This window comes from Heterodontus francisci, chromosome 9 (assembly GCF_036365525.1).
Source record: "Heterodontus francisci isolate sHetFra1 chromosome 9, sHetFra1.hap1, whole genome shotgun sequence".
In the NCBI taxonomy this organism is placed as follows: domain Eukaryota; kingdom Metazoa; phylum Chordata; class Chondrichthyes; order Heterodontiformes; family Heterodontidae; genus Heterodontus; species Heterodontus francisci.
In genome coordinates, this window is record NC_090379.1 from 112,987,447 (window position 1) to 113,009,171 (window position 21,725).

Below are 21,725 nucleotides of genomic sequence, written 5' to 3' on the forward strand. Positions count from 1 at the left end.
CTATCAGGGACTGTACTGATACTCAGACCAGACCTATTCACAATCAGGCACTGAACTGACACTCACAGCCAGACCGATTCACTATCAAAGACAGAACTGACACTCACACTCAGACCTATTCACTGTGAGGGAACGAAATGACACTCACACCCAGACCTACTCACTATCAAGGACTGAACTGACACTCACTGAGATCTATTCACTATTAGGGACTGAACTGACACTCACACTCAGTCCTATTCACTATCTGGGATGAACTGACACACACACCAGACCCACTCACTATCAGGGACTGAACTGACACTCACATTCAGACCTATTCACTATGGGGACTGAACTGACACTCACACTCAGTCCCACTCACTATCAGGGACTGAACTGACACTCACACCCAGACACACTGACTATGAGCCACAGAACGCACACTCAGATGCAAACACACTCACAAGGGGGGTGTACCCACAGGATTGTATAGCCTACGTGGCAATGGATTCAGATATCTTGCTCAGGGACTCTTGAATCCAATGCTCAGCCCGACAGCTCCTCACCTCTGCACGATTTCTGACAGCTTGTTGCAGTGTTTCCCACTGCTGGTTAATCTGTTTGGCTTGATCCACAATCTCTCTCATGATTGTGTGAGACTGTCTCTTCAGTGATTTCACCAGCTCCTGAAATGTGGACATCTTGTTCTGACCCAGGGTGCTTAGCTCCTGTTCCAAGTTTTCAAACTTCTTCTGCAATAGCTGAGGTTGAAGGAAATACAGACAGATGAGTGACGGGGTCGGCCCAGTATCAGAAGGCCCAGTCTCAGTTCCCCACATCCACCAGTTTCTGTTGCAATTCTAGCAGTTGATTTTAGTTTTATTTGTAGTACCTCCCGGGCAAGTTGGTCCTCAGGAAGGTCAGGGTTAGAAGCAGATATCTTCCACCCGCTCACATCCTGCCACCTCCAGATCCCAGTATAGAAAACCTCACCATCAACTGCTGTTAACATGTGTGTTTGCAAGGTGTTCATCACAGCGAGGGAGAGGAGCAGGTTAGATCCTCCATAACCCTTGCTGTTCCTGATCTAGACTAATGACCTAGACCTTGGTGTACAGGGCTCAATTTCAACATTTGCGGGTGATAAGAAACTTGGAAGCATTGTGAACTGTGGGGAGGAAAGTGTAGAACTTCAAAAGGCCATAGACAAGTTGGTGGAATGGCCGGATAAGTGACAGATGACATTTAATGCAGAGAAGCGTGAAGTGTTTCACGCTTCATTTTGGTAGGAAGAATGTGGAGACAATATAAAGTAAAGGGTACAGTTTTAAAGGGGGTGCAGCAGCAGAGGGTCCTGGGTGTATATTTGCACAAGTCATTGAAGGTGGCAGGAGAGGTTGAGAGAGAGCAGCTAATAACCTGGGCTTTATCAATAGGGGCAAAGAATACAAAAGCAAGGAAGTTCTGTACAACTCCTCATTTGGAGTATTGTGTCCAGATCTGGGCACCACACCCGAGGAAAGATGTGAAGGCATTAAAGAGCGTGTAGAAAAGATTCATGAGAATAAAGCTCCTAATCCCTGGAACCAGTTATGAAGATAGATTGGAGAAGTTGGGACTGTTATCCTTGGAGAAGAGAATTTTGAGAGGAGACTTGATGGAGGCATTCAACGTCCTGAGGGGTCTGGACAGAGTAGATAGGGAGAAACTGTTTCCATTGACAGAAGGAACGCGAAGGAGAGGACACCGATTTAAGGTAATTGGCAAAAGAAGCAATGGTGACATGAAGGAAATCTTTTTCACACAGGGTGTGGTTAGGATCTGGAATACCCTACCTGAGAGTGCGGTGGAGGCAGTTCAATCGAGGCATTCAAAAGGGAATTGGATTGTTGTCTGAAAAGGAAGAAGGTGCAGGGATATGCGGAGAAGGTGTGGGAATGTCACTAGGTAAACTGCTCAGAGAGCCAGACAGACACAATGGGCCGAATGGCCTCCTTCTGTGCTATAACGATTCTGTGAACTCTCACTGTGGCATCAGGAACTCCCAGGTCAGATACAGTCCGATTGTCCACACCCCTACTCCAGGTCCCCATGTCTGTACCCCTACTCCCAGCCCCAGTGTCCGCACCCCTACTCCCAGCCTCAGCGTCCGCACCCAGGCTCCCAGCCCCAGTGTCCGCACCCATACTCCCAGCCTCAGCGTCCGCACCCAGGCTCCCAGCCCCAGTGTCCGCACCCATACTCCCAGCCCCAGTGTCCGCACCCCTACTCCCAGCCCCAGCATCCACACCCCTACTCCAGGACCCCAAGTCTGTACCTCTACTCCCAGCCCCAGTGTCCGCACCCCTACTCTCAGCCCCAGTGTCCGCACCCATACTCCCAGCCCCAGTGTCCGCACCCCTACTCTCAGCCCCAGTGTCCGCACCCCTACTCCCAGCCTCAGCGTCCGCACCCCTACTCCCAGCCCCAGTGTCCGCTCCCCTACTCCCAGCCCCAGTGTCCGCTCCCCTACTCCCAGCCCCAGTGTCCGCACCCCTACTCCCAGCCCCAGTATCCGCTCCCCTACTCCCAGCCCCAGCATCTGTACCCCTGCTCCCAGCCCCCGTGTCCGCACCCCTACTCCCAGCCCCAGTGTCCGCACCCCTACTCCCAGCCCCAGTGTCTGCACCCCTACTCCCAGCCCCAGCGTCTGTACCCCTACTCCCATCCCCAGCGTCCACACCCCTACTCCCACCCCCAGCGTCTGTACCCCTACTCCCACCCCCAGCGTCCACACCCCTACTCCCACCCCCAGTGTTCGCACCCCTACTCCCACCCCCAGTGTCCGCACCCCTACTCCCACCCCCAGTGTCCGCACCCCTACTCCCACCCCCAGCGTCCACACTCCTACTCCCACCCCCAGTGTCCGCACCCCTACTCCCACCCCCAGCGTCCACACCCCTACTCCCACCCCCAGCGTCCACACCCCTACTCCCACCCCCAGCGTCTGTACCCCTACTCCCACCCCCAGTGTTCGCACCCCTACTCCCACCCCCAGTGTTCGCACCCCTACTCCCAGCCCCAGCGTCTGTACCCCTACTCCCACCCCCAGTGTTCGCACCCCTACTCCCACCCCCAGTGTTCGCACCCCTACTCCCACCCCCAGTGTCCGCACCCCTACTCCCAGCCCCAGCGTCTGTACCCCTACTCCCAGCCCCAGCGTCTGTACCCCTACTCCCACCCCCAGTGTTCGCACCCCTACTCTCAGCCCCAGCGTCCGCACCCCTACTCTCAGCCCCAGCGTCCGCACCCCTACTCCCACCCCCAGTGTTCGCACCCCTACTCTCAGCCCCAGCGTCCGCACCCCTACTCCCACCCCCAGCGTCTGTACCCCTACTCCCAGCCCCAGTGTCCGCACCCCTACTCCCACCCCCAGTGTCCGCACCCCTACTCCCAGCCCCAGCGTCTGTACCCCTACTCCCAGCCCCAGCGTCTGTACCCCTACTCCCACCCCCAGTGTTCGCACCCCTACTCCCAGCCCCAGTGTCCGCACCCCTACTCCCACCCCCAGCGTCTGTACCCCTACTCCCACCCCCAGTGTTCGCACCCCTACTCCCAGCCCCAGTGTCCGCACCCCTACTCCCACCCCCAGCGTCTGTACCCCTACTCCCACCCCCAGTGTTCGCACCCCTACTCCCAGCCCCAGTGTTCGCACCCCTACTCCCACCCCCAGTGTCCGCACCCCTACTCCCAGCCCCAGCGTCCACACCCCTACTCCCACCCCCAGTGTCCGCACCCCTACTCCCACCCCCAGCGTCTGTACCCCTACTCCCACCCCCAGTGTTCGCACCCCTACTCCCAGCCCCAGTGTTCGCACCCCTACTCCCACCCCCAGCGTCTGTACCCCTACTCCCAGCCCCAGCGTCTGTACCCCTACTCCCAGCCCCAGTGTCCGCACCCCTACTCCCACCCCCAGCGTCTGTACCCCTACTCCCACCCCCAGTGTTCGCACCCCTACTCCCAGCCCCAGTGTTCGCACCCCTACTCCCACCCCCAGCGTCTGTACCCCTACTCCCACCCCCAGCGTCTGTACCCCTACTCCCACCCCCAGTGTTCGCACCCCTACTCTCAGCCCCAGCGTCCGCACCCCTACTCCCACCCCCAGCGTCTGAACCCCTACTCCCACCCCCAGTGTTCGCACCCCTACTCCCAGCCCCAGCGTCCACACCCCTACTCCCAGCCCCAGTGTCCGCACCCCTACTCTCAGCCCCAGTGTCCGCACCCCTACTCCCAGCCCCAGCGTCCACACCCCTACTCCCAGCCCCAGCGTCCACACCCCTACTCCCACCCCCAGTGTTCGCACCCCTACTCCCAGCCCCAGTGTTCGCACCCCTACTCCCAGCCCCAGCGTCCACACCCCTACTCCCAGCCCCAGTGTCCGCACCCCTACTCTCAGCCCCAGTGTCCGCACCCCTACTCCCACCCCCAGTGTTCGCACCCCTACTCCCAGCCCCAGTGTTCGCACCCCTACTCCCAGCCCCAGCGTCCACACCCCTACTCCCAGCCCCAGTGTCCGCACCCCTACTCTCAGCCCCAGTGTCCGCACCCCTACTCTCAGCCCCAGTGTCCGCACCCCTACTCCCAGCCCCAGCGTCCACACCCCTACTCCCACCCCCAGCGTCTGTACCCCTACTCCCAGCCCCAGTGTCCGCACCCCTACTCTCAGCCCCAGTGTCCGCACCCCTACTCTCAGCCCCAGTGTCCGCACCCCTACTCTCAGCCCCAGTGTCCGCACCCCTACTCTCAGCCCCAGTGTCCGCACCCCTACTCTCAGCCCCAGCGTCCGCACCCCTACTCCCACCCCCAGCGTCTGTACCCCTACTCCCAGCCCCAGTGTCCGCACCCCTACTCTCAGCCCCAGTGTCCGCACCCCTACTCTCAGCCCCAGCGTCCACACCCCTACTCCCAGCCCCAGTGTCCGCACCCCTACTCTCAGCCCCAGTGTCCGCACCCCTACTCCCAGCCCCAGTGTCCGCACCCCTACTCCCACCCCCAGCGTCTGTACCCCTACTCCCACCCCCAGCGTCTGTACCCCTACTCCCACCCCCAGTGTTCGCACCCCTACTCCCAGCCCCAGTGTCCGCACCCCTACTCCCACCCCCAGCGTCTGTACCCCTACTCCCACCCCCAGTGTTCGCACCCCTACTCCCAGCCCCAGTGTTCGCACCCCTACTCCCACCCCCAGTGTCCGCACCCCTACTCCCAGCCCCAGCGTCCACACCCCTACTCCCACCCCCAGTGTCCGCACCCCTACTCCCACCCCCAGCGTCTGTACCCCTACTCCCACCCCCAGTGTTCGCACCCCTACTCCCAGCCCCAGTGTTCGCACCCCTACTCCCACCCCCAGCGTCTGTACCCCTACTCCCAGCCCCAGCGTCTGTACCCCTACTCCCAGCCCCAGTGTCCGCACCCCTACTCCCACCCCCAGCGTCTGTACCCCTACTCCCACCCCCAGTGTTCGCACCCCTACTCCCAGCCCCAGTGTTCGCACCCCTACTCCCACCCCCAGCGTCTGTACCCCTACTCCCACCCCCAGCGTCTGTACCCCTACTCCCACCCCCAGTGTTCGCACCCCTACTCTCAGCCCCAGCGTCCGCACCCCTACTCCCACCCCCAGCGTCTGAACCCCTACTCCCACCCCCAGTGTTCGCACCCCTACTCCCAGCCCCAGCGTCCACACCCCTACTCCCAGCCCCAGTGTCCGCACCCCTACTCTCAGCCCCAGTGTCCGCACCCCTACTCCCAGCCCCAGCGTCCACACCCCTACTCCCAGCCCCAGCGTCCACACCCCTACTCCCACCCCCAGTGTTCGCACCCCTACTCCCAGCCCCAGTGTTCGCACCCCTACTCCCAGCCCCAGCGTCCACACCCCTACTCCCAGCCCCAGTGTCCGCACCCCTACTCTCAGCCCCAGTGTCCGCACCCCTACTCCCACCCCCAGTGTTCGCACCCCTACTCCCAGCCCCAGTGTTCGCACCCCTACTCCCAGCCCCAGCGTCCACACCCCTACTCCCAGCCCCAGTGTCCGCACCCCTACTCTCAGCCCCAGTGTCCGCACCCCTACTCTCAGCCCCAGTGTCCGCACCCCTACTCCCAGCCCCAGCGTCCACACCCCTACTCCCACCCCCAGCGTCTGTACCCCTACTCCCAGCCCCAGTGTCCGCACCCCTACTCTCAGCCCCAGTGTCCGCACCCCTACTCTCAGCCCCAGTGTCCGCACCCCTACTCTCAGCCCCAGTGTCCGCACCCCTACTCTCAGCCCCAGTGTCCGCACCCCTACTCTCAGCCCCAGCGTCCGCACCCCTACTCCCACCCCCAGCGTCTGTACCCCTACTCCCAGCCCCAGTGTCCGCACCCCTACTCTCAGCCCCAGTGTCCGCACCCCTACTCTCAGCCCCAGCGTCCACACCCCTACTCCCAGCCCCAGTGTCCGCACCCCTACTCTCAGCCCCAGTGTCCGCACCCCTACTCTCAGCCCCAGCGTCCGCACCCCTACTCCCACCCCCAGCGTCTGTACCCCTACTCCCAGCCCCAGTGTCCGCACCCCTACTCTCAGCCCCAGTGTCCGCACCCCTACTCTCAGCCCCAGCGTCCGCACCCCTACTCCCACCCCCAGCGTCTGTACCCCTACTCCCAGCCCCAGTGTCCGCACCCCTACTCTCAGCCCCAGTGTCCGCACCCCTACTCTCAGCCCCAGCGTCCGCACCCCTACTCCCACCCCCAGCGTCTGTACCCCTACTCCCAGCCCCAGTGTCCGCACCCCTACTCTCAGCCCCAGTGTCCACACCCCTACTCCCACCCCCAGTGTTCGCACCCCTACTCCCAGCCCCAGTGTCCGCACCCCTACTCTCAGCCCCAGCGTCCGCACCCCTACTCCCACCCCCAGCGTCTGTACCCCTACTCCCAGCCCCAGTGTCCGCACCCCTACTCTCAGCCCCAGTGTCCACACCCCTACTCCCACCCCCAGTGTTCGCACCCCTACTCTCAGCCCCAGTGTCCGCACCCCTACTCTCAGCCCCAGTGTCCGCACCCCTACTCTCAGCCCCAGCGTCCGCACCCCTACTCCCACCCCCAGCGTCTGTACCCCTACTCCCAGCCCCAGTGTCCGCACCCCTACTCTCAGCCCCAGTGTCCACACCCCTACTCCCACCCCCAGTGTTCGCACCCCTACTCCCAGCCCCAGTGTCCGCACCCCTACTCTCAGCCCCAGCGTCCGCACCCCTACTCCCACCCCCAGCGTCTGTACCCCTACTCCCAGCCCCAGTGTCCGCTCCCCTACTCCCAGCCCCAGTATCCGCTCCCCTACTCCCACCCCCAGCGTCTGTACCCCTACTCCCAGCCCCCGTGTCCGCACCCCTACTCCCAGCCCCAGTGTCCGCACCCCTACTCCCAGCCCCAGTGTCTGCACCCCTACTCCCAGCCCCAGCGTCTGTACCCCTACTCCCATCCCCAGCGTCCACACCCCTACTCCCACCCCCAGCGTCTGTACCCCTACTCCCACCCCCAGTGTTCGCACCCCTACTCCCACCCCCAGTGTCCGCACCCCTACTCCCACCCCCAGTGTCCGCACCCCTACTCCCACCCCCAGCGTCCGCACCCCTACTCCCACCCCCAGCGTCCACACCCCTACTCCCACCCCCAGCGTCCGCACCCCTACTCCCACCCCCAGCGTCCACACCCCTACTCCCACCCCCAGCGTCCACACCCCTACTCCCACCCCCAGTGTCCGCACCCCTACTCCCAGCCCCAGTGTCTGCACCCCTACTCCCAGCCCCAGCGTCTGTACCCCTACTCCCATCCCCAGCGTCCACACCCCTACTCCCACCCCCAGCGTCTGTACCCCTACTCCCACCCCCAGTGTCCACACCCCTACTCCCACCCCCAGTGTTCGCACCCCTACTCCCACCCCCAGTGTCCGCACCCCTACTCCCACCCCCAGCGTCCACACTCCTACTCCCACCCCCAGTGTCCGCACCCCTACTCCCACCCCCAGCGTCCACACTCCTACTCCCACCCCCAGCGTCCACACCCCTACTCCCACCCCCAGCGTCCACACCCCTACTCCCACCCCCAGCGTCTGTACCCCTACTCCCACCCCCAGTGTTCGCACCCCTACTCCCACCCCCAGTGTTCGCACCCCTACTCCCAGCCCCAGCGTCTGTACCCCTACTCCCACCCCCAGTGTTCGCACCCCTACTCCCACCCCCAGTGTTCGCACCCCTACTCCCACCCCCAGTGTCCGCACCCCTACTCCCAGCCCCAGCGTCTGTACCCCTACTCCCACCCCCAGTGTTCGCACCCCTACTCTCAGCCCCAGCGTCCGCACCCCTACTCTCAGCCCCAGCGTCCGCACCCCTACTCCCACCCCCAGCGTCTGTACCCCTACTCCCACCCCCAGTGTTCGCACCCCTACTCCCAGCCCCAGTGTTCGCACCCCTACTCCCAGCCCCAGTGTCCGCACCCCTACTCTCAGCCCCAGTGTCCGCACCCCTACTCTCAGCCCCAGTGTCCGCACCCCTACTCTCAGCCCCAGCGTCCGCACCCCTACTCCCACCCCCAGTGTCCGCACCCCTACTCCCAGCCCCAGCGTCTGTACCCCTACTCCCAGCCCCAGCGTCTGTACCCCTACTCCCACCCCCAGCGTCCGCACCCCTACTCCCAGCCCCAGCGTCTGTACCCCTACTCCCAGCCCCAGCGTCTGTACCCCTACTCTCAGCCCCAGCGTCCGCACCCCTACTCCCACCCCCAGCGTCTGTACCCCTACTCCCAGCCCCAGTGTCCGCACCCCTACTCTCAGCCCCAGCGTCCACACCCCTACTCCCACCCCCAGTGTCCGCACCCCTACTCCCAGCCCCAGCGTCTGTACCCCTACTCCCAGCCCCAGCGTCTGTACCCCTACTCCCACCCCCAGTGTTCGCACCCCTACTCCCAGCCCCAGTGTTCGCACCCCTACTCCCACCCCCAGCGTCTGTACCCCTACTCCCACCCCCAGTGTTCGCACCCCTACTCCCACCCCCAGTGTTCGCACCCCTACTCCCACCGCCAGTGTCCGCACCCCTACTCCCAGCCCCAGCGTCTGTACCCCTACTCCCAGCCCCAGTGTCCGCACCCCTACTCCCACCCCCAGCGTCTGTACCCCTACTCCCACCCCCAGTGTTCGCACCCCTACTCCCAGCCCCAGTGTTCGCACCCCTACTCCCACCCCCAGCGTCTGTACCCCTACTCCCACCCCCAGCGTCTGTACCCCTACTCCCACCCCCAGTGTTCGCACCCCTACTCTCAGCCCCAGCGTCCGCACCCCTACTCCCACCCCCAGCGTCTGTACCCCTACTCCCAGCCCCAGTGTTCGCACCCCTACTCCCACCCCCAGTGTTCGCACCCCTACTCCCAGCCCCAGTGTTCGCACCCCTACTCCCAGCCCCAGCGTCCACACCCCTACTCCCAGCCCCAGTGTCCGCACCCCTACTCTCAGCCCCAGTGTCCGCACCCCTACTCCCAGCCCCAGCGTCCACACCCCTACTCCCACCCCCAGCGTCTGTACCCCTACTCCCAGCCCCAGTGTCCGCACCCCTACTCTCAGCCCCAGTGTCCGCACCCCTACTCTCAGCCCCAGCGTCCGCACCCCTACTCTCAGCCCCAGTGTCCGCACCCCTACTCTCAGCCCCAGTGTCCGCACCCCTACTCTCAGCCCCAGTGTCCGCACCCCTACTCTCAGCCCCAGTGTCCGCACCCCTACTCCCAGCCCCAGCGTCCACACCCCTACTCCCACCCCCAGCGTCTGTACCCCTACTCTCAGCCCCAGCGTCCACACCCCTACTCCCAGCCCCAGTGTCCGCACCCCTACTCTCAGCCCCAGTGTCCGCACCCCTACTCTCAGCCCCAGTGTCCGCACCCCTACTCTCAGCCCCAGTGTCCGCACCCCTACTCTCAGCCCCAGTGCCCGCACCCCTACTCTCAGCCCCAGCGTCCGCACCCCTACTCCCAGCCCCAGCGTCTGTACCCCTACTCCCAGCCCCAGTGTCCGCACCCCTACTCTCAGCCCCAGTGTCCGCACCCCTACTCTCAGCCCCAGCGTCCACACCCCTACTCCCAGCCCCAGTGTCCGCACCCCTACTCTCAGCCCCAGTGTCCGCACCCCTACTCTCAGCCCCAGCGTCCGCACCCCTACTCCCACCCCCAGCGTCTGTACCCCTACTCCCAGCCCCAGTGTCCGCACCCCTACTCTCAGCCCCAGTGTCCGCACCCCTACTCTCAGCCCCAGCGTCCGCACCCCTACTCCCACCCCCAGCGTCTGTACCCCTACTCCCAGCCCCAGTGTCCGCACCCCTACTCTCAGCCCCAGTGTCCGCACCCCTACTCTCAGCCCCAGCGTCCACACCCCTACTCCCACCCCCAGTGTTCGCACCCCTACTCCCAGCCCCAGCGTCCACACCCCTACTCCCACCCCCAGTGTTCGCACCCCTACTCCCAGCCCCAGTGTCCGCACCCCTACTCCCACCCCCAGCGTCTGTACCCCTACTCCCAGCCCCAGTATCCGCTCCCCTACTCCCAGCCCCAGCATCTGTACCCCTGCTCCCAGCCCCCGTGTCCGCACCCCTACTCCCAGCCCCAGTGTCCGCACCCCTACTCCCAGCCCCAGTGTCTGCACCCCTACTCCCAGCCCCAGCGTCTGTACCCCTACTCCCATCCCCAGCGTCCACACCCCTACTCCCACCCCCAGCGTCTGTACCCCTACTCCCACCCCCAGTGTTCGCACCCCTACTCCCACCCCCAGTGTCCGCACCCCTACTCCCACCCCCAGTGTCCGCACCCCTACTCCCACCCCCAGCGTCCGCACCCCTACTCCCACCCCCAGCGTCCACACCCCTACTCCCACCCCCAGCGTCCGCACCCCTACTCCCACCCCCAGCGTCCACACCCCTACTCCCACCCCCAGCGTCCACACCCCTACTCCCACCCCCAGCGTCTGTACCCCTACTCCCACCCCCAGTGTTCGCACCCCTACTCCCAGCCCCAGCGTCTGTACCCCTACTCCCACCCCCAGTGTTCGCACCCCTACTCCCACCCCCAGTGTTCGCACCCCTACTCCCACCCCCAGTGTTCGCACCCCTACTCCCAGCCCCAGCGTCTGTACCCCTACTCCCACCCCCAGTGTTCGCACCCCTACTCCCACCCCCAGTGTTCGCACCCCTACTCCCAGCCCCAGCGTCTGTACCCCTACTTCCACCCCCAGTGTTCGCACCCCTACTCCCACCCCCAGTGTCCGCACCCCTACTCCCAGCCCCAGCGTCTGTACCCCTACTCCCACCCCCAGTGTCCGCACCCCTACTCCCAGCCCCAGCGTCTGTACCCCTACTCCCACCCCCAGTGTTCGCACCCCTACTCCCAGCCCCAGTGTTCGCACCCCTACTCCCAGCCCCAGTGTTCGCACCCCTACTCCCAGCCCCAGCGTCTGTACCCCTACTCCCACCCCCAGTGTTCGCACCCCTACTCCCAGCCCCAGTGTTCGCACCCCTACTCCCAGCCCCAGCGTCTGTACCCCTACTCCCAGCCCCAGTGTCCGCACCCCTACTCTCAGCCCCAGCGTCCGCACCCCTACTCTCAGCCCCAGCGTCCACACCCCTACTCCCACCCCCAGTGTTCGCACCCCTACTCCCAGCCCCAGCGTCTGTACCCCTACTCCCAGCCCCAGTGTTCGCACCCCTACTCCCAGCCCCAGTGTCCGCACCCCTACTCTCAGCCCCAGCGTCCGCACCCCTACTCTCAGCCCCAGCGTCCACACCCCTACTCCCACCCCCAGTGTTCGCACCCCTACTCCCAGCCCCAGTGTCCGCACCCCTACTCTCAGCCCCAGTGTCCGCACCCCTACTCTCAGCCCCAGCGTCCGCACCCCTACTCCCACCCCCAGCGTCTGTACCCCTACTCCCAGCCCCAGTGTCCGCACCCCTACTCTCAGCCCCAGTGTCCGCACCCCTACTCTCAGCCCCAGCGTCCGCACCCCTACTCCCACCCCCAGCGTCTGTACCCCTACTCCCAGCCCCAGTGTCCACACCCCTACTCCCACCCCCAGTGTTCGCACCCCTACTCCCAGCCCCAGTGTCCGCACCCCTACTCTCAGCCCCAGTGTCCGCACCCCTACTCTCAGCCCCAGCGTCCGCACCCCTACTCTCAGCCCCAGTGTCCGCACCCCTACTCTCAGCCCCAGCGTCCGCACCCCTACTCCCACCCCCAGTGTTCGCACCCCTACTCCCAGCCCCAGTGTCCGCACCCCTACTCCCACCCCCAGCGTCTGTACCCCTACTCCCAGCCCCAGTGTCCGCACCCCTACTCTCAGCCCCAGCGTCCGCACCCCTACTCCCACCCCCAGCGTCTGTACCCCTACTCCCACCCCCAGTGTTCGCACCCCTACTCCCACCCCCAGCGTCTGTACCCCTACTCCCACCCCCAGCGTCCACACCCCTACTCCCACCCCCAGTGTTCGCACCCCTACTCCCAGCCCCAGTGTCCGCACCCCTACTCCCACCCCCAGCGTCTGTACCCCTACTCCCAGCCCCAGTGTCCGCACCCCTACTCCCACCCCCAGTGTTCGCACCCCTACTCCCAGCCCCAGTGTCCGCACCCCTACTCCCACCCCCAGCGTCTGTACCCCTACTCCCAGCCCCAGTGTCCGCTCCCCTACTCCCAGCCCCAGTATCCGCTCCCCTACTCCCAGCCCCAGCATCTGTACCCCTACTCCCAGCCCCAGTGTCCGCTCCCCTACTCCCAGCCCCAGTGTCCGCACCCCTACTCTCAGCCCCAGCGTCCGCACCCCTACTCCCACCCCCAGCGTCTGTACCCCTACTCCCAGCCCCAGTGTCCGCTCCCCTACTCCCAGCCCCAGTATCCGCACCCCTACTCCCAGCCCCAGTGTCCGCACCCCTACTCCCACCCCCAGCGTCTGTACCCCTACTCCCAGCCCCAGTGTCCGCTCCCCTACTCCCAGCCCCAGTATCCGCACCCCTACTCCCAGCCCCAGCGTCTGTACCCCTACTCCCATCCCCAGCGTCCACACCCCTACTCCCACCCCCAGCGTCTGTACCCCTACTCCCAGCCCCAGTGTCCGCACCCCTACTCCCAGCCCCAGTGTCTGCACCCCTACTCCCACCCCCAGTGTTCGCACCCCTACTCCCACCCCCAGTGTCCGCACCCCTACTCCCAGCCCCAGTGTCCGCACCCCTACTCCCAGCCCCAGCGTCTGTACCCCTACTCCCACCCCCAGTGTTCGCACCCCTACTCCCACCCCCAGTGTCCGCACTCCTACTCCCACCCCCAGCGTCCACACCCCTACTCCCACCCCCAGCGTCCACACCCCTACTCCCACCCCCAGCGTCCACACCCCTACTCCCACCCCCAGCGTCCACACCCCTACTCCCACCCCCAGTGTTCGCACCCCTACTCCCAGCCCCAGCGTCTGTACCCCTACTCCCACCCCCAGTGTTCGCACCCCTACTCCCACCCCCAGTGTTCGCACCCCTACTCCCAGCCCCAGCGTCTGTACCCCTACTCCCACCCCCAGTGTTCGCACCCCTACTCCCACCCCCAGTGTTCGCACCCCTACTCCCACCCCCAGCGTCTGTACCCCTACTCCCACCCCCAGTGTTCGCACCCCTACTCCCACCCCCAGTGTTCGCACCCCTACTCCCACCCCCAGTGTCCGCACCCCTACTCCCAGCCCCAGCGTCTGTACCCCTACTCCCACCCCCAGTGTTCGCACCCCTACTCCCACCCCCAGTGTTCGCACCCCTACTCCCACCCCCAGTGTTCGCACCCCTACTCCCAGCCCCAGTGTTCGCACCCCTACTCTCAGCCCCAGCGTCCGCTCCCCTACTCTCAGCCCCAGCGTCCACACCCCTACTCCCAGCCCCAGTGTTCGCACCCCTACTCCCAGCCCCAGCGTCCACACCCCTACTCCCAGCCCCAGTGTCCGCACCCCTACTCTCAGCCCCAGCGTCCGCACCCCTACTCTCAGCCCCAGCGTCCACACCCCTACTCCCACCCCCAGTGTTCGCACCCCTACTCTCAGCCCCAGTGTCCGCACCCCTACTCCCAGCCCCAGTGTCCGCACCCCTACTCTCAGCCCCAGTGTCCGCACCCCTACTCTCAGCCCCAGCGTCCGCACCCCTACTCCCACCCCCAGTGTTCGCACCCCTACTCTCAGCCCCAGTGTCCGCACCCCTACTCCCAGCCCCAGTGTCCGCACCCCTACTCTCAGCCCCAGTGTCCGCACCCCTACTCTCAGCCCCAGCGTCCGCACCCCTACTCCCACCCCCAGCGTCTGTACCCCTACTCCCAGCCCCAGTGTCCGCACCCCTACTCTCAGCCCCAGCGTCCGCACCCCTACTCTCAGCCCCAGTGTCCGCACCCCTACTCTCAGCCCCAGCGTCCGCACCCCTACTCCCACCCCCAGCGTCTGTACCCCTACTCCCAGCCCCAGTGTCCACACCCCTACTCCCAGCCCCAGTGTCCGCACCCCTACTCTCAGCCCCAGCGTCCGCACCCCTACTCCCACCCCCAGCGTCTGTACCCCTACTCCCAGCCCCAGTGTCCACACCCCTACTCCCACCCCCAGTGTTCGCACCCCTACTCCCAGCCCCAGTGTCCGCACCCCTACTCTCAGCCCCAGCGTCCACACCCCTACTCCCAGCCCCAGTGTCCGCACCCCTACTCTCAGCCCCAGCGTCCGCACCCCTACTCTCAGCCCCAGCGTCCACACCCCTACTCCCACCCCCAGTGTTCGCACCCCTACTCTCAGCCCCAGTGTCCGCACCCCTACTCCCAGCCCCAGTGTCCGCACCCCTACTCTCAGCCCCAGTGTCCGCACCCCTACTCTCAGCCCCAGCGTCCGCACCCCTACTCCCACCCCCAGCGTCTGTACCCCTACTCCCAGCCCCAGTGTCCACACCCCTACTCCCAGCCCCAGTGTCCGCACCCCTACTCTCAGCCCCAGCGTCCGCACCCCTACTCCCACCCCCAGTGTTCGCACCCCTACTCTCAGCCCCAGTGTCCGCACCCCTACTCCCAGCCCCAGTGTCCGCACCCCTACTCTCAGCCCCAGTGTCCGCACCCCTACTCTCAGCCCCAGCGTCCGCACCCCTACTCCCACCCCCAGCGTCTGTACCCCTACTCCCAGCCCCAGTGTCCACACCCCTACTCCCAGCCCCAGTGTCCGCACCCCTACTCTCAGCCCCAGTGTCCGCACCCCTACTCTCAGCCCCAGCGTCCGCACCCCTACTCCCACCCCCAGCGTCTGTACCCCTACTCCCAGCCCCAGTGTCCACACCCCTACTCCCAGCCCCAGTGTCCGCACCCCTACTCTCAGCCCCAGCGTCCGCACCCCTACTCCCACCCCCAGCGTCTGTACCCCTACTCCCAGCCCCAGTGTCCACACCCCTACTCCCACCCCCAGTGTTCGCACCCCTACTCCCAGCCCCAGTGTCCGCACCCCTACTCTCAGCCCCAGCGTCCACACCCCTACTCCCAGCCCCAGTGTCCGCACCCCTACTCTCAGCCCCAGCGTCCGCACCCCTACTCTCAGCCCCAGCGTCCACACCCCTACTCCCACCCCCAGTGTTCGCACCCCTACTCTCAGCCCCAGTGTCCGCACCCCTACTCCCAGCCCCAGTGTCCGCACCCCTACTCTCAGCCCCAGTGTCCGCACCCCTACTCTCAGCCCCAGCGTCCGCACCCCTACTCCCACCCCCAGCGTCTGTACCCCTACTCCCAGCCCCAGTGTCCACACCCCTACTCCCAGCCCCAGTGTCCGCACCCCTACTCTCAGCCCCAGCGTCCGCACCCCTACTCCCACCCCCAGTGTTCGCACCCCTACTCTCAGCCCCAGTGTCCGCACCCCTACTCCCAGCCCCAGTGTCCGCACCCCTACTCTCAGCCCCAGTGTCCGCACCCCTACTCTCAGCCCCAGCGTCCGCACCCCTACTCCCACCCCCAGCGTCTGTACCCCTACTCCCAGCCCCAGTGTCCACACCCCTACTCCCAGCCCCAGTGTCCGCACCCCTACTCTCAGCCCCAGTGTCCGCACCCCTACTCTCAGCCCCAGCGTCCGCACCCCTACTCCCACCCCCAGCGTCTGTACCCCTACTCCCAGCCCCAGTGTCCACACCCCTACTCCCAGCCCCAGTGTCCGCACCCCTACTCTCAGCCCCAGCGTCCGCACCCCTACTCCCACCCCCAGCGTCTGTACCCCTACTCCCAGCCCCAGTGTCCACACCCCTACTCCCACCCCCAGTGTTCGCACCCCTACTCCCAGCCCCAGTGTCCGCACCCCTACTCTCAGCCCCAGCGTCCACACCCCTACTCCCAGCCCCAGTGTCCGCACCCCTACTCTCAGCCCCAGCGTCCGCACCCCTACTCTCAGCCCCAGCGTCCACACCCCTACTCCCACCCCCAGTGTTCGCACCCCTACTCTCAGCCCCAGCGTCCGCACCCCTACTCTCAGCCCCAGCGTCCACACCCCTACTCCCACCCCCAGTGTTCGCACCCCTACTCTCAGCCCCAGTGTCCGCACCCCTACTCCCAGCCCCAGTGTCCGCACCCCTACTCTCAGCCCCAGTGTCCGCACCCCTACTCTCAGCCCCAGCGTCCGCACCCCTACTCCCACCCCCAGCGTCTGTACCCCTACTCCCAGCCCCAGTGTCCACACCCCTACTCCCAGCCCCAGTGTCCGCACCCCTACTCTCAGCCCCAGCGTCCGCACCCCTACTCCCACCCCCAGCGTCTGTACCCCTACTCCCAGCCCCAGTGTCCACACCCCTACTCCCACCCCCAGTGTTCGCACCCCTACTCCCAGCCCCAGTGTCCGCACCCCTACTCTCAGCCCCAGCGTCCGCACCCCTACTCCCACCCCCAGTGTTCGCACCCCTACTCCCAGCCCCAGTGTCCGCACCCCTACTCCCACCCCCAGCGTCTGTACCCCTACTCCCACCCCCAGTGTTCGCACCCCTACTCCCACCCCCAGCGTCTGTACCCCTACTCCCACCCCCAGCGTCCACACCCCTACTCCCACCCCCAGTGTTCGCACCCCTACTCCCAGCCCCAGCGTCTGTACCCCTACTCCCAGCCCCAGTGTTCGCACCCCTACTCCCAGCCCCAGTGTCCGCACCCCTACTCTCAGCCCCAGCGTCCGCACCCCTACTCTCAGCCCCAGCGTCCACACCCCTACTCCCAGCCCCAGTGTTCGCACCCCTACTCCCACCCCCAGTGTTCGCACCCCTACTCCCAGCCCCAGTGTCCGCACCCCTACTCTCAGCCCCAGTGTCCGCACCCCTACTCTCAGCCCCAGCGTCCGCACCCCTACTCCCACCCCCAGCGTCTGTACCCCTACTCCCAGCCCCAGTGTCCGCACCCCTACTCTCAGCCCCAGTGTCCGCACCCCTACTCTCAGCCCCAGCGTCCGCACCCCTACTCCCACCCCCAGCGTCTGTACCCCTACTCCCAGCCCCAGTGTCCACACCCCTACTCCCACCCCCAGTGTTCGCACCCCTACTCCCAGCCCCAGTGTCCGCACCCCTACTCTCAGCCCCAGTGTCCGCACCCCTACTCTCAGCCCCAGCGTCCGCACCCCTACTCCCACCCCCAGCGTCTGTACCCCTACTCCCAGCCCCAGTGTCCGCACCCCTACTCTCAGCCCCAGCGTCCGCACCCCTACTCTCAGCCCCAGCGTCCGCACCCCTACTCCCACCCCCAGTGTTCGCACCCCTACTCCCAGCCCCAGTGTCCGCACCCCTACTCCCACCCCCAGCGTCTGTACCCCTACTCCCAGCCCCAGTGTCCGCACCCCTACTCTCAGCCCCAGCGTCCGCACCCCTACTCCCACCCCCAGCGTCTGTACCCCTACTCCCACCCCCAGTGTTCGCACCCCTACTCCCACCCCCAGCGTCTGTACCCCTACTCCCACCCCCAGCGTCCACACCCCTACTCCCACCCCCAGTGTTCGCACCCCTACTCCCAGCCCCAGTGTCCGCACCCCTACTCCCACCCCCAGCGTCTGTACCCCTACTCCCAGCCCCAGTGTCCGCACCCCTACTCCCACCCCCAGTGTTCGCACCCCTACTCCCAGCCCCAGTGTCCGCACCCCTACTCCCACCCCCAGCGTCTGTACCCCTACTCCCAGCCCCAGTGTCCGCTCCCCTACTCCCAGCCCCAGCATCTGTACCCCTACTCCCAGCCCCAGTGTCCGCTCCCCTACTCCCAGCCCCAGTGTCCGCACCCCTACTCTCAGCCCCAGCGTCCGCACCCCTACTCCCACCCCCAGCGTCTGTACCCCTACTCCCAGCCCCAGTGTCCGCTCCCCTACTCCCAGCCCCAGTATCCGCACCCCTACTCCCAGCCCCAGTGTCCGCACCCCTACTCCCAGCCCCAGTGTCTGCACCCCTACTCCCAGCCCCAGCGTCTGTACCCCTACTCCCATCCCCAGCGTCCACACCCCTACTCCCACCCCCAGCGTCTGTACCCCTACTCCCAGCCCCAGTGTCCGCTCCCCTACTCCCAGCCCCAGTATCCGCACCCCTACTCCCAGCCCCAGTGTCCGCACCCCTACTCCCAGCCCCAGCGTCTGTACCCCTACTCCCACCCCCAGCGTCCACACTCCTACTCCCACCCCCAGCGTCCACACCCCTACTCCCACCCCCAGCGTCCACACCCCTACTCCCACCCCCAGCGTCCACACCCCTACTCCCACCCCCAGCGTCCACACCCCTACTCCCACCCCCAGTGTTCGCACCCCTACTCCCAGCCCCAGCGTCTGTACCCCTACTCCCACCCCCAGTGTTCGCACCCCTACTCCCACCCCCAGTGTTCGCACCCCTACTCCCACCCCCAGTGTTCGCACCCCTACTCCCACCCCCAGTGTTCGCACCCCTACTCCCACCCCCAGTGTCCGCACCCCTACTCCCAGCCCCAGCGTCTGTACCCCTACTCCCACCCCCAGTGTTCGCACCCCTACTCCCACCCCCAGTGTTCGCACCCCTACTCCCACCCCCAGTGTTCGCACCCCTACTCCCAGCCCCAGCGTCTGTACCCCTACTCCCACCCCCAGTGTTCGCACCCCTACTCCCAGCCCCAGTGTTCGCACCCCTACTCCCAGCCCCAGTGTCCGCACCCCTACTCTCAGCCCCAGCGTCCGCACCCCTACTCTCAGCCCCAGCGTCCACACCCCTACTCCCACCCCCAGTGTTCGCACCCCTACTCCCAGCCCCAGCGTCTGTACCCCTACTCCCAGCCCCAGTGTTCGCACCCCTACTCCCACCCCCAGCGTCCGCACCCCTACTCTCAGCCCCAGCGTCCGCACCCCTACTCTCAGCCCCAGCGTCCACACCCCTACTCCCACCCCCAGTGTTCGCACCCCTACTCCCACCCCCAGTGTCCGCACCCCTACTCTCAGCCCCAGTGTCCGCACCCCTACTCTCAGCCCCAGCGTCCGCACCCCTACTCCCACCCCCAGCGTCTGTACCCCTACTCCCAGCCCCAGTGTCCGCACCCCTACTCTCAGCCCCAGCGTCCGCACCCCTACTCCCACCCCCAGCGTCTGTACCCCTACTCCCAGCCCCAGTGTCCGCACCCCTACTCTCAGCCCCAGCGTCCGCACCCCTACTCTCAGCCCCAGCGTCCGCACCCCTACTCCCACCCCCAGTGTTCGCACCCCTACTCCCACCCCCAGCGTCTGTACCCCTACTCCCACCCCCAGCGTCCACACCCCTACTCCCAGCCCCAGTGTCCGCACCCCTACTCCCACCCCCAGCGTCTGTACCCCTACTCCCAGCCCCAGTGTCCGCACCCCTACTCCCACCCCCAGCGTCTGTACCCCTACTCCCAGCCCCAGCGTCTGTACCCCTACTCCCACCCCCAGTGTTCGCACCCCTACTCCCAGCCCCAGTGTCCGCACCCCTACTCCCACCCCCAGCGTCTGTACCCCTACTCCCACCCCCAGCGTCTGTACCCCTACTCCCAGCCCCAGTGTTCGCACCCCTACTCCCACCCCCAGCGTCCACACCCCTACTCCCAGCCCCAGTGTTCGCACCCCTACTCCCACCCCCAGCGTCCACACCCCTACTCCCACCCCCAGCGTCCACACCCCTACTCCCAGCCCCAGTGTCCGCACCCCTACTCCCACCCCCAGCGTCTGTACCCCTACTCCCACCCCCAGCGTCTGTACCCCTACTCCCAGCCCCAGTGTTCGCACCCCTACTCCCACCCCCAGCGTCCACACCCCTACTCCCAGCCCCAGTGTTCGCACCCCTACTCCCACCCCCAGCGTCTGTACCCCTACTCCCACCCCCAGCGTCCACACCCCTACTCCCAGCCCCAGTGTCCGCACCCCTACTCCCAGCCCCAGTGTTCGCACCCCTACTCCCACCCCCAGCGTCCACACCCCTACTCCCAGCCCCAGCGTCCGCACCCCTACTCCCAGCCCCAGTGTCCGCACCCCTACTCTCAGCCCCAGTGTTCGCACCCCTACTCCCAGCCCCAGTGTCCGCACCCCTACTCCCAGCCCCAGTGTCCGCACCCCTACTCCCAGCCCCAGTGTCCGCACCCCTACTCCCAGCCCCAGTGTCCGCACCCCTACTCTCAGCCCCAGTGTTCGCACCCCTACTCCCAGCCCCAGTGTCCGCACCCCTACTCCCAGCCCCAGTGTCCGCACCCCTACTCTCAGCCCCAGTGTTCGCACCCCTACTCCCACCCCCAGCGTCCACACCCCTACTCCCAGCCCCAGTGTCCGCACCCCTACTCCCAGCCCCAGTGTTCGCACCCCTACTCCCACCCCCAGCGTCTGTACCCCTACTCCCAGCCCCAGTGTTCGCACCCCTACTCCCAGCCCCAGTGTCCGCACCCCTACTCCCACCCCCAGCGTCTGTACCCCTATTCCCACCCCCAGCGTCTGTACCCTTACTCCCACCCCCAGCGTCTGTACCCCTATTCCCACCCCCAGCGTCTGTACCCTTACTCCCAGCCCCAGCGTCTGTACCCCTACTCCCAGTCCCAATGTCCTATGCAAATTTCCTTTGTGTGAGTTACAGTTCCTGCATCAATGATGCCTTGGTGGGAAAGCACTTCCTGTTCTAATAACCCTCTGTGTTGAAAAAAAATCTTTTGGCTTCCCCTTCATTCTTCTCGTAGTGATAAACATTCGGTTCCCCATGTTACCAGTCACTGTGCAGAGGAATGCATTCCTACAGCAGTGCAACTCTCAATCTTTCTGTGGTCACATACATCAAGTTTACAACTGCGGGGCTAAACAGGATTCGCAAGTGCTCCATTTTTTACCTCCACATCTTCAAGATCTTGGCCATAGTCCTGGGAATCTGCCAGGCGCTGCTTCATGGACAGCCATGTTGTCACTTCCCGTACCTCTCGTTCAAACTGATAGAGCCGGTAATGGTCCACCAACTCCTTCAGTAGGGTGTCTGCCAACTGCAGGAGTGCCTCGTATTCAGTCTCCACATCCTGGAGCCGCTTCAAAATTGTGTGCCTGCAAGGAGTTCAGAACAACCAGAAACCTGGTAAATAACACCAACATTCCCCGTACAAAAATCAGCCCAGTAAATATCACCAACATTCCCCGTACAGAACCAGCCTGGTAAATATCACCAACATTCCCCGTACAGAACCAGCCTGGTAAATATCACCAACATTCCCCATACAGAGCCAGCCTG

At 65.4% G+C, this 21,725-nt stretch overlaps 2 protein-coding genes across 3 annotated transcripts in view; one reads left to right on the plus strand and one right to left on the minus strand.

Annotated features, from left to right (window-relative positions):
- Positions 1–21,725, minus strand: part of sptbn5 (spectrin, beta, non-erythrocytic 5) — a 321,773-nt gene that overhangs the window by 46,560 nt on the left and 253,488 nt on the right. For both annotated transcript variants that reach the window (XM_068039706.1, XM_068039705.1), the window contains exons 55-56: positions 21,337–21,541; positions 549–743 (exon numbers count right to left, since the gene is read on the minus strand). In XM_068039706.1, the coding sequence (XP_067895807.1) occupies positions 549–743; positions 21,337–21,541 (400 nt within the window). The remainder of the gene's footprint in view (positions 1–548; positions 744–21,336; positions 21,542–21,725) is intronic.
- LOC137374034 (mucin-2-like) lies at positions 3,894–20,669 on the plus strand (the record flags this gene model as incomplete). The annotated part of the gene is given in 4 exon segments (XM_068039818.1): positions 3,894–4,817; positions 7,515–8,714; positions 11,652–12,548; positions 19,473–20,669. Coding segments are annotated over 4 exon segments (4,218 nt in total), but the record flags the coding sequence as incomplete, so codon positions are not given.